Source organism: Lepidochelys kempii, chromosome 21 (genome assembly GCF_965140285.1).
Source record: "Lepidochelys kempii isolate rLepKem1 chromosome 21, rLepKem1.hap1, whole genome shotgun sequence".
In the NCBI taxonomy this organism is placed as follows: Eukaryota; Metazoa; Chordata; order Testudines; family Cheloniidae; genus Lepidochelys; species Lepidochelys kempii.
In genome coordinates this window covers 18,280,902-18,292,460 of record NC_136400.1, presented here as the reverse complement: position 1 = coordinate 18,292,460, position 11,559 = coordinate 18,280,902, and the positions used below count along the sequence as shown (strand labels likewise).

General features: G+C 46.6%; 1 protein-coding gene across 5 annotated transcripts in view; it reads right to left on the bottom strand.

Moving 5' to 3' along the window:
• Positions 1–11,559, bottom strand: part of KDM5B (lysine demethylase 5B) — a 179,507-nt gene that overhangs the window by 115,239 nt on the left and 52,709 nt on the right. For 3 of the 5 annotated variants that reach the window (XM_073319608.2, XM_073319607.2, XM_073319609.2), the window contains one exon: positions 1,519–1,653. In XM_073319608.2, coding sequence (XP_073175709.2) covers positions 1,519–1,653 — 135 coding nt within the window. Of the gene's footprint in view, positions 1–134; positions 239–1,518; positions 1,654–11,559 lie in introns of those variants that run through there. The other 2 variants (XM_073319612.1, XM_073319610.1) reach the window with 2 other exon arrangements.

Genomic DNA, 11,559 nt, shown 5'->3' with positions numbered 1-11,559 from the left:
GAAATCCGTGTGCCTGCCCACCACACAACTTCCTGGGTCAACCCCCAGCATTAAATAGGGCATCTGCCCAATCAGAGGGCTGCAGGGTATTGTCACTCTGGCTCCCTTGGGGGGGTATTTCCTGTGGCACCTACTTTCCACAGTGCACCCCAGCTGTAGCTCTGCATGGCCTCCTAGTGGCATTGTGGGAACGTCAGCCAGCCCAGGCTCTGCAGACACAGCTCCTAGTTCACAGACCCTTAAAGCAAAAGAAGTGGTAAAAGCCAATTATCAAAGCTTGTCTCTCACACCAGCAGAAGTTGGTCCAATAAAAGATATTACCTCACCACCTTGCCTCTCTAATTATCAGCTAAGATATTTTTAAATATGCTGGACAAAAAGCTTGAGAATACAAGCACTAGACGCTCATCTGGGACAACGGAGTAAGTAAACTTCGTTAATATTTCACTGCTCTAATTTCTAGGATTTAACCCCTGTATTTTGTGTGGAAACCCAATTGTTATTTAGAATTATATTAAATTTTTTAATATCTTATAAGAGCTATTTAGCACAGCTAACTTGCTTTTTCCTTTATTTGGTCTCCTAACCCTGAGATCATAACATATTAGCTAAAGCAGTAATTCAAACTCTGCACACGTCTACAGTGTAATCAGGTAACTGAGAATATATTCCTCTTCCCCAGAGAAATCTCTCAGGCTGGTATTTTCTCTGCAATTTACTTTGTTTCTGTCAGGTGCGTCTATCTTAGACATTTAACTCACATTAATTCCTCTGTCATTAATTCTTCCTATTGTCTTTAGGCAGACTTTTTTTTTTTAACCAAATTTCCAATTCTGCACTGTTCAGAAAGGGCCTACAGTTGTCATCACAGTTTTCTTAGCTCTTAACTTTTTCTTTTAAAATGTTTTATTTACCAACTGAGGTTTAGTCCTACGTATATTATAATTACATACAAAAAACTACATTCAAAGAATATTAACCTTGCAAAATCAGGCACTCAGAAGTTAGGAATTAACTGTATTAAAGATGCCTGTACAATCTTAATTTGGTCCCCTTCTGCATATGCATTTTCAAATAGTCCTTAATTACATAATCACATGCTACTTTTTCCACAGAACCACTGCTTCGTTAAGTGCACAGGATGGACAGACCCCAAGGAAAGTTGCATCAGTTTAATGTAGGTTTAACTCTTACTGAATTTCGTTTAGCTTGAATTGGTGAATTACCAAATTAAGATAAATCAAGTTAAGCAAGAATCAAGCCAGTTTAATCACTGTTTAACCTAATTCAGAATAAGGCACTCTGATTCAGTAATAAGAGTGTTGATACATTGAGTTAACCAGAATAACTCCTCATGAACAGGTTTAATAACCGGTTAAATTTATTACTGTGAATAAAAAGCTAAAATAGCTCCCCAAAGTTAATGGTTTGTGCCTTCCTGGCTGGAAAACGACTACTGCATTATGGTTTTCAAACTAAGATGCCCAACATTTATCCATTATTTATATATTCTCTCACCTCCGCTCTCATACGTTTTGCTCGGCGTGCAGGGGGACAAGTTTCAGATGGCTGAACAGACTGTCTCTGGGGAATATCATGGGGTTTGTATTCCTTGTCCTTTGTATCACTGGTAAGGTCTGGCTTCTGCAAACACTAAAATACAGGCACAATTGTGATTACTTAATTTTCTCTACACCACTAACAAAATTCCACCTCACACAAAATTGTGTAGTGCCTTTTCTGGGCTAGAGTGAAAAGAGTGCATTACTTTAACTTTGCTGTAGAAACAAAATAATGAACAGTTGTTAGCTGTAACCACTGTAACAGTATCTGCTTGAACATGTAACTCACAATATGATTTGTTATTTCATTCAGTACAATGGTGAAAATAAAATGTAAAATTATGAAGGCTGTGTTTTGTTTTGTTTTTTAAAAAGGGAAATCTAATTAATCTGTTAATGTTCATATATTGGAGCTGGTCTGAAATTCTACAGTGGAACATATTTCCATCAGAGAATAAAGAAAAGGAGTACTTGTGGCACCTTAGAGACGCTACAGCTCACTTCATCGGATGCATACCGTGGAAACTGCAGCAGACTTTATATACACACAGAGAACATGAAACAATACCTCCTCCCACCCCACTGTCCTGCTGGTAATAGCTTATCTAAAGTGATCATCAAGTTGGGCCATTTCCAGCACAAATCCAGGTTTTCTCACCCTCCACCCCCCCACACCCCCATGCTCAAATAAATTGGTTAGTCTTTAAGGTGCCACAAGTGCTCCTTTTCTTTTTGCGAATACAGACTAACACGGCTGTTACTCTGAAACCATCAGAGAATGTGGCACATTCACCAAAATCTAAAGTATGTCACAGAGACTATTCAATTTCCATGAAAGTGCACTGGAAAACTCTCAGATTTCCTGACATCTTGGCAGGCTAATGGGGAGCATCTGGTGGCTGCTGTTCAGTGGGGCTTCCAACTCCTCCACAGCTCACCAAATGCACCAGGCGCCTGCAAGCTCTGGGAGCACTGGCTCCCCAGGACCATGACTCCTTGGTAGCTCGGCCTCCCATGACAACCAGCTGTCCTCATAGACTTTAAGGCAGGGGTGGGGAACCTTTTTTCAGTCATGGGCCATTGACCCACAGGAAATAATAATAATAATGGGCCACTTACCCGCTCTGGGGGAAAGTGGTGGAGGCTTGGGGCTTCCACCCGCAGTGGGGCCATCTTGTGCTCACAGCTCCAGCCCCTTGTGGGGGCACCAGGCGCCAGATTAAATTAACCCATGGCCCAGATCCGGCCCGTGGGCCATAGGTTCCCCACCCCTGCTTTAGGGCTACAAGGAACCATCATGATCATTACTTCTGACCTACACTTCACAGCAACCTCACCCACCCATTTCTGTAAAAGGCCCATAACCTCTGGCTGAGTTACTGAACTCCTCAAACCTTGATTTAGAGACTTCAATTTACAGAGAATCCACCATTTATTCTAGTTCAAACTAGCAAGTGATCAGTCGCCACACTACAGAGGAAGATGAAAAACCCTTGCTAATCAGATCTGGATTAAAATTCCTTTCTGATCCCAAATATGGTGATCAGGTAGACCAGTGGTCCCCAAACTGTGGGGTGTGTCCTGGACGAACATTTGTGGAGACACGCAGCACGGCCTGGGCCAGCCCCCACAAGGGCCGGGGAGGGAGCGCCACCCAGTCCCGTTCTGCTCTCAGCCCAGCTCCAGCCACACCTCCGCTCTTCCCCCAACCCAGATCCAGCTGCAGTTCCACTCTGCCCTCCTTTGCCCTCAGCCAAGCTCTGCCCTCACTCCTTCTACACCCCCCAGGCCAGCTCTGCCTCGAAACCCAGCTCCTCACCCACACCTCCAGCTCTGCCCCCAGCTCTGCCTTCAGCCCAAACTCCTATGCTGAGGAAGCCTTGGCTGTGCAGTAATGGGGGGGGGGGGGAGGGGAAGGGACACATGCCACGGACAGATTCCAATACTGGTAAGAGAGGGCGCAACAGGAAAAGTTTGGACACCACTGAATTAGACCCTAAACGTGGGCAAGACCCAACACACATACTTGGGAAAGAATTCTCTGTAGTAACTCAGAGCCCTCCTCTTCATCTAGTGCCCCATCTCCAGCCACTGGAGATATTTGCCAATAGAAATCACAGAAGAATCACAGAAGATTAGGGTTGGAAGAGACCTCAGGAGGTCATCTAGTCCAACCCCCTGCTCAAACAGGACCAACCCCAGCTAAATCATCCCAGCCAGGGCTCTCTCAAGCCAGGCCTTAAAAACCTCAAAGGATGGAGATTCTACCAGCTCCCTAGGTAACCCATTCCAGTGCTTCACCACCCGCCTAGTGAAACAGTGTTTCCTAATATCCAACCTAGACCTCCCACACTGCAACTTGAGACCATTGCTCCTTGTTCTGTCATCTGCCACCACTGAGAACAGCCTAGCTCCATCCTCTTTGGAACCCTCCTTCAGCTAGCTGAAGGCTGCTATCAAATCCCCCCTCATTCTTCTCTTCTGCAGACTAAATAAGCCCAGTTCCCTCAGCCTCTCCTCGAAAGTCATTTGCCCCAGCCCCCTAACCATTTTCACTGCCTTCCACAGGAATCTTTCCAATCTGTCCACATCCCTTCTGTAGTGGGAGGACCAAAACTGGACACAGTATTCCAGCTGTGGCCTCACCAACGCTGAATAGAGGGGAATAATCACTTCTCTCGATCTGCCGGCAACACTTCTACTAATGCAGCCCAATATACTTGTTGCCAAGAAGGCTAACGGGACACACTGTTGACTCATATCCAGCCTCTCGTCCACTTTAATCCCCAGGTCCTTTTCTGTAGAACTGCTGCTAAGCCAGTCGGTCTGCAGTCTGTAGCAGTGCATGGGATTCTTCCGTCCTAAGTACAGAACTCTGCACTTGTCTTTCTTGAACCTCATCAGATTTTTTTTGGCCCAATCCTCCAATTTGTCCAGGTCACTCTGGACCCTATCCCTACCCTCCAGCGAATCTACCTCTCCCCCCAGCTCAGTATTATCCGCAAATTTGTTGAGGGTGCAATCCATCCCGTCATCCAGATCATTAATGAACTGAGAGTATACGTCTCCCATTGGAGACTGCTGTGGCTGCAAACTCTTCTTCTAGTCTATCTTGCTAGGATTTGCCAGCTTCTGATCTCAAGCAAGCAATGGGCTAGCTTGTGACAGTGTTGTGAAGGAGAAACAAAGAGTTTTTCCGGTTTCCCAGGAGAGGCACAGCATAAGTTAGAACCACGGGGGAGGGATAGCTCAGTGGTTCGAGCATTGACCTGCTAAACCCAGGGTTGTGAGTTCAATCCTTGAGGGAGCCATTTAGGGATCTGGGGCAAAAATTGGGGATTGGTCCTGCTTTGAGCAGGGGGTTGGACTAGATGATCTCCTGAGGTCCCTTCCAACCCTGACAGTCTATTCATTGGGCAGCACCTCCCTCACTGACCGCTCTTAGAAAGGAACTGGTTGGAACATTCAGGGGCTTCTGAGGTACAAGAGGCTGGAAAAAGTTCAGTAGAACAGAGCCCTTGAGCAAATCTATAGGTGTCTCAAAGGATGAAAAATCTTAACAAGGGGAATTTCATGCTGAGGCACCAGCCCCAAGAATGATGGCTTCTTTAGTGAATATCAAATTATAACTACACCTGAGGTCATATTTGCCAATGCTCAGAAAATATTACAATTCTGATACAAACCCCAGGAAATTTGAAGTTAAGGATGACAGTGTCTAACTTATACAGGGGCCTGGTCCATACTACAAAGTTTGTCGAAAGAAGCAGCTTTTCGTTGCCACACGTTTCCATGCATCCAAACCCAAATCTGAATCCTGTCAACATAACCCAGGCATTCTGTTGCCAAAATAAAATCATCTCCCTGAATGACTCAAGTCCTCACCCAACATACATCTACCAGGGGGAATGCCACTGTGGGCGCTGCATTACCTGTATCAGTGAGACCAGTCCTACAATGGCCCTGTCCCTGCAACAGTGACTGCTCTGGTCACAATTCTGACCTCTGCAGCAGAGGTGTCACAGTGACAGAAATCCATACCTCCAAACTTTAAGAATTTCCAGCATGTTTTAGAAATTCCACTTTTACTGCTATCCCACCTTTGCAAGTGCAGCTAGCACACTAGATCAGCACAGTTTAGCAAAAAGACAGACCTCCAGCTAAACCTCATGCTCCTGCTTGGACCAGGAAAAATCATAGAACCATAGAATATCACGGTTGAAAGGGACCTCAGGACGTCATCTAGTCCAACCCTCTGCTCAAAGCAGGACCAACACCAACTAAATCATCCCTGCCAGGGGTTTGTCAAGCCTGACCTTAAAAACTTCTAAGGAAGGAGATTCCACCACCTCCCTGGGTAACGCATTCCACTGTTTCACCACCCTCCTAGTGAAAAGGTTTTTTCCTAATATCCAACCTAAACCTCCCCCACTGCAACTTGAGACCATTACTCCTTGTTCTGTCATCTGCTACCACTGAGAACAGTCTAGAGCAATCCTCTTTGGAACCCCCTTTCAGGTAGTTGAAAGCAGCTATCAAATCCCCCCTCATTCTTCTCTTCCGCAGACTAAACATCCCCAGTTACCTCAGCCTCTCCTCAGAACTCATGTGTTCCAGTCCCCTAATCATTTTTGTTGCCCTCTGCTGGACTCTTTCCAATTTTTCCACATCCTTCTTGTAGTGTGGGGCCCAAAACTGGACACAGTACTCCAGATGAGGCCTCACCAGTGTCGAATAGAGGGGAACGATCACGTCCCTCGATCTGCTCGCTATGCCCCTACTTATACATCCCAAAATGCCATTGGCCTTCTTGGCAACAAGGGCACACTGCTGACTCATACCCAGCTTCTCGTCCACTGTCACCCCTAGGTCCTTTTCTGCAGAACTGCTGCCTAGCCATTCGGTCCCTAGTCTGTAGCTGTGCATTGGGTTCTTCCGTCCTAAGTGCAGGACCCTGCACTTGTCCTTATTGAACCTCATCAGATTTCTTTTGGCCCAATCCTCCAATTTGTCTAGGTCCCTCTGCATCCTATCCCTGCCCTCCAGCGTATCTACAACTCCTCCTAGTTTAGTATCATCCGCAAATTTACTGAGAGTGCAATCCACACCATCCTCCAGATCACTTATGAATAGTCTCGGCAGTCTCTCCGTCACATCACGAATCTTAGCTCCTGGCAAGCAGCAGACTTCTCGGTTTTCCCGCTCGGGGCGGCAGATAGATGACTCAGTCCCCCTGAGGAGAGAGTCCCCGACCACCACCACCCGCCTCTTTCTCTTGGGAGCGGTGGTCGTGGAACCCCCAACCCTAGGACAGTGCATCTCATGCCTTCCAGTCGGCGGAGTCTCCTTCTGCTCCCTTCCCTCAGAAATATCATCTGGTCCACTCTCCGCATTAGTACCTGTGGAGAGAACATGAAAACGTTGTATCTGCATTGCTGAGAACATGTTGTATCTGCATTGCTGGTACATAGACGTTCCCCTTTTTTCTTCTGGATCTCCTCAGCCTGTGTGAAGAAGGGGCTGTGCAAGCCCAGATGCAGGGCCACTGCAGGAACAGGGATGTTTATTCAGACAAGGCAGAGAGTATGCAAGACCTGGGCTACAGCAGGGATGAGAAGAAATGCCAGAAAGGCAAACTGTGGCAGCTGTACCACAAAGAAAATCTGAAGCCACCCCAAACTTGCCGCTCCTATGAAGAGCTCCATGCCATACTTCGCAGGAACCTCACCACCACCCTGAATGCAACTTTGGACGCTTCATGAGATTTAAGAGGAGGGAAACTCAACAGCAGCCAGCAACAACTTGCTCAGAGAAGGGTACACCGAAGGGGATTCAAACCACACAGAAAACCAGGAGCTCTTCGAAACATAGCCAAACCTGAGCCAGACAAGCCCAGAGAGGAAGAAGGGAAAACAGGAAGGGATACGCCTGCATGATTCTTTACGTGCATTTTTTCATTGTGCCCAAAACCTCCTCCACCAATACTACTCCCCTCCTTCAAAGTGACACTCATTCATGCGGTCAAAGAACAAAGGAATTGACCTTGAAAGTAGCCAATCTTTAAAATAAATTTGTACTGGCAATAAAATAAGAGACTAAGAGTAGCCAGCATGTTTTAGCAGCAAGGTAGAATTTCAGCATCATAAAACACTAACAAATTAGAAAAATCAATTATTACAACCTCACCATAAAAATGAAGTACATAGGAAATTAAAAAGGGAAGGTTACTCACCCTGTGGAGTAACTGAGGTTCTTTGAGATGGTTGTCCCTGCGGGTGCTCCACTTTAGGTGTCTTGACGCCCTGCACTTGTAATCAGATTTATAGTAGCAATGCCACAGTTGGCCATGCACATGCGGCTCCCATCTCGCACTGCTCTGAGCAGTTACCCAGCATGCGCAGCCAACCAACCCTCAGTTCCTTCTCTACCCCAGAGGATCAGCATGAAACTCCAAAGTAGAGGGGAGGAGGGGGACAGTGGAGCACTCACAGGGACAACCATCTCGAAGAATCTCAGTTACTGCACAGGGTGAGTAACCTTCTTCTTCTTCTTCGAGGAGTGTCCCTGTGGGTGCTCCACTTTCGGTGACTATGGAGCAGTGCCCCTCAGTGGAGGGGGGACTTCAGAGTTGTTTTATTGACGGTGGCTAGCATCGAGTCTCCAAACTGTGTGTCTGCAGCAGATTGTTGCTTGAGAGCATAGTGTTTAGTAAAAGTGTGGGCAGAGGCCCGGGTAGCTGCTTTACAAATGTCCGTATGGGTATATTATTGAGGAATTGTATTGATGTTGATAACACTCTGGTGGAGCGTGTGTGAACTCCTGGCGGAGCCGGGAGGTTGCTCTGCTGTTAACACAAATGGATACAGCCTGATATCCATTTACATAGTCTCTGTTTAGAAATGGTCTGACCCTTTCATCGTTCTGTTATAGAGAGAAAAGAGACAATTTTCTAAACGTTTTTGTTCTTTCTTTATAAAAGGCTAGTGCTCTGCGGACATCGAGCATGTGAAGAAAAGCCTCCCTATTGTCAGCATGTGGTTTCGGGAAAAACACAGGTAAGTATATGGGTTGATTTAGATGAAACGGCGAGGCTACCTTGGGTATGAATTTGGGGTGCAGCCATAGGATCACTTTGTCTTTATAGAATGTGGTAAAAGGTGGGTGAATCATTAGTGTAGCTCTCCCACCCTTCTTCCCGACGTGATGGCGATGAGGAAGGCCACCTTCATTGATAGATGTAGCAAAGGACAAGTCGCTACGGGTTCAAATGGTTTCTCCATGAGGCTACGGAGGAGGAGGTTAAGTTCCCACATGGGAGCAGGGTCTTTTAGCATTGGGTAGGTATTTATCATGGCTTTTAGAAAATGCTTAGTCATTGAATGAGCAAAGATAGTGGCTCCATCCACATTATCGTGTAACGAGGTGATAGCAGCTAGGTGTACTCTGATGGAGCTGTTGGATATCCCTGATTTTTTAAGACCCAATATATATTCAAGGACCCGGGGCAGTGGGGCCGACCGAGGGGAAATATGGTTATCCTCACACCAGGTGCGAAATCATGTCCAGTTGTGTGTATGTTTTTCGTGTAGTCAGTCTGAGACTGTTCAAGAGTATGTCTAACTTCCTTGGAATAGTCTTTGTCAATACCTGATAGCCATGGAGAACCCAGGCCTTGAGATGGAGAAGAGCTAGGTTGGGGCGACTGATGTGTCCTCGGCCCTGCGTCAGGAAGTGAGGTATTAAGAGGAGGGTTTAAGGTGGTTTCACTGCCGTCTGTCTCAGGTATGGGAACCATGTTTGTCTGGGCCATGTAGGCGAAAAGAGAATGACCCTGGACTTGTCTTGCCTGATCTTGTGTATAACCCGACTCAGAAGTGGGATCAGAGGGAATGTATACATTAGCGGCGATTTGCATTGTGAGCTGTTGCAAATAGGTCTATAGTGGGGAACCCCCTAGGTTGAATATGGTGGTGAGGGTTGCATAGTCCATCTCTCACTCGTGGGTTTGTGAGAAATCTGATGTACCGGCAGGTAGGATGCAGTGATGTCTACATTGTTGGAGATGCACCAATTCCAGAGGTGTATTGCCTCCATGCATAGAGGGTATGACTGGGCTCCCCGTTGGCGGTGTATGTAGAACATGCACGCTGTGTTGTCCGTAAGGACTTTGACAGTAGTGTTGTGGATTAGAGAAAGGAAATGCTCGCATGCGTTTCTGACTGCTCTTAGTTCTGGTATGTTTATGTGCAAGTTGTCTTCCACTGTGGATCAGTGACCTTGGATCATGTTGTCGCCCAGGTGAGCTCCACATCCCATGAGGGAGGCATCCACGGTGATCATTATGGTAGAAAATTTCTGTTGAAATGGGACACATGAGCAGACATTTTGTGGTTGTGTCCACCACTCAAGGAAATCCTTTACCTTGTGGGGCATGGTGAGCCACCTGTTGAGGGAGTGCTTGTGTGGTATACAGCAAGTGCGAAGCCAGGCTTGTAGGCATCTCATATGTAGTCTGGCATGTTTGACGATGAAAGTCATAGCAGCCATATGTCCCAAAATTTGTAGGCACGTCCTGGCGGACGTTTGTGGGCTGTCCATGACCATAGTAATCAGAGTGTTTAAGTTGAGGAAGCACTGTTGGGATAACCTCGCTGTTGCCGTGAGGTAGTCAAGATAGGCCCTTATAAATTCCAGTTGTTAGACAGGGACCAACATGGACTTCTGAAGATTTATTTGAAGTCCGAGTTCATAATGAGGACAATTGTGGACTGTGTGGCTTCTAGTGCTGCCTGCCGTGTTGGTGTTCTTAACAGGCAGTTATCCAGGTATGGAAAAATCATAACTCCTAGTCTGCGGAGGTGAGCTGCAGTGACAGCGAGGACCTTGGAGAAGACCCTTGGGACGGCTGACAGTCCGAAGTGTAGCACTCTGTACTGGTAATGTTGAGTGTTCTAGGGTGAAGCGCAAGAATCTTGCGTGTGCTGAGGTGAACACTGACATGAAAGTAAGTGTCTTCTTGGTCGAGGGACAAGAGACAATCTCCTTTCTCTAATGACGGAATTATCGTCGATAGGGTCACCATTTTGAATCTCTGCGTTTTCACAAACTTGTTGAGTTTGCATAAATCCAGAATGGGTCTCCATCCACCGTTCTTTTTCTGAGTGAGGAAATAATGGGAATAAAATCCCCTTCCCCTGTGTAGAGCTGGTACTGGTTCCACAGCCCCTAATTGCAGGAGGTGGGTTATTTCCTGTTGTAACAGGGGCTCATAAGAGGAGTCCCTGAAGAGGGATGGAGGAACGTGGTAGATAGGTGGGATAGAAATAAAATGTGATGGAGTAATCCTGCTGGATAATTTCCAGGACCCATTTGTCTGTAGTGATGTTGTTTCAGAATAGGTAATATGGTGACAGGCGGTCTTCGAATGACATTACAGTGTGGTTGAGACCCAGAAGTAGAAAGCACAGAGGTCTCAGGCCCTCGACCAGAACTTCAAAACAATTGCCTGGAGGTGGAAGGCTGGGATGTGGAAGTCTGGTCTTGATTCTGCCTTTGCCCCATCTGCCTCTGTTTGCGGCATTGGCTATAGTGTCTTTTGGGCTGAGATTGTGATGCAGCCCAGAATTTTTGGTTGTAAAACCTGCCTTGCTTTTTCTTGTTTCCAGGGACATAGATGCCTAGAGTCTTTAAGATGGCCCGGGAGTCCTTTAAAGCATGCAGGGACACGTCTGTGGATTCTGCAAACAATTTCTGACCCTCAGAGGGTAGGTCTTCCACAGTAGCCTGCACCTCCCCAGGGAATCCAGATAGGTGGAGCCACGATGCCAGATGCTTGACCACGGAGATCACAATGGAGCATGCTGCTGTGTCTGCAGAATCGAGGGAAGATTGGAGGGCCATCCTTGCAATGAGAGCGCCTTTGGAGATGTTGGATTTCTATGCTTCTCTCTTATCTTCCCGCAGGTGTTCACTAAAGGATGACATTTTAGAAAACAGA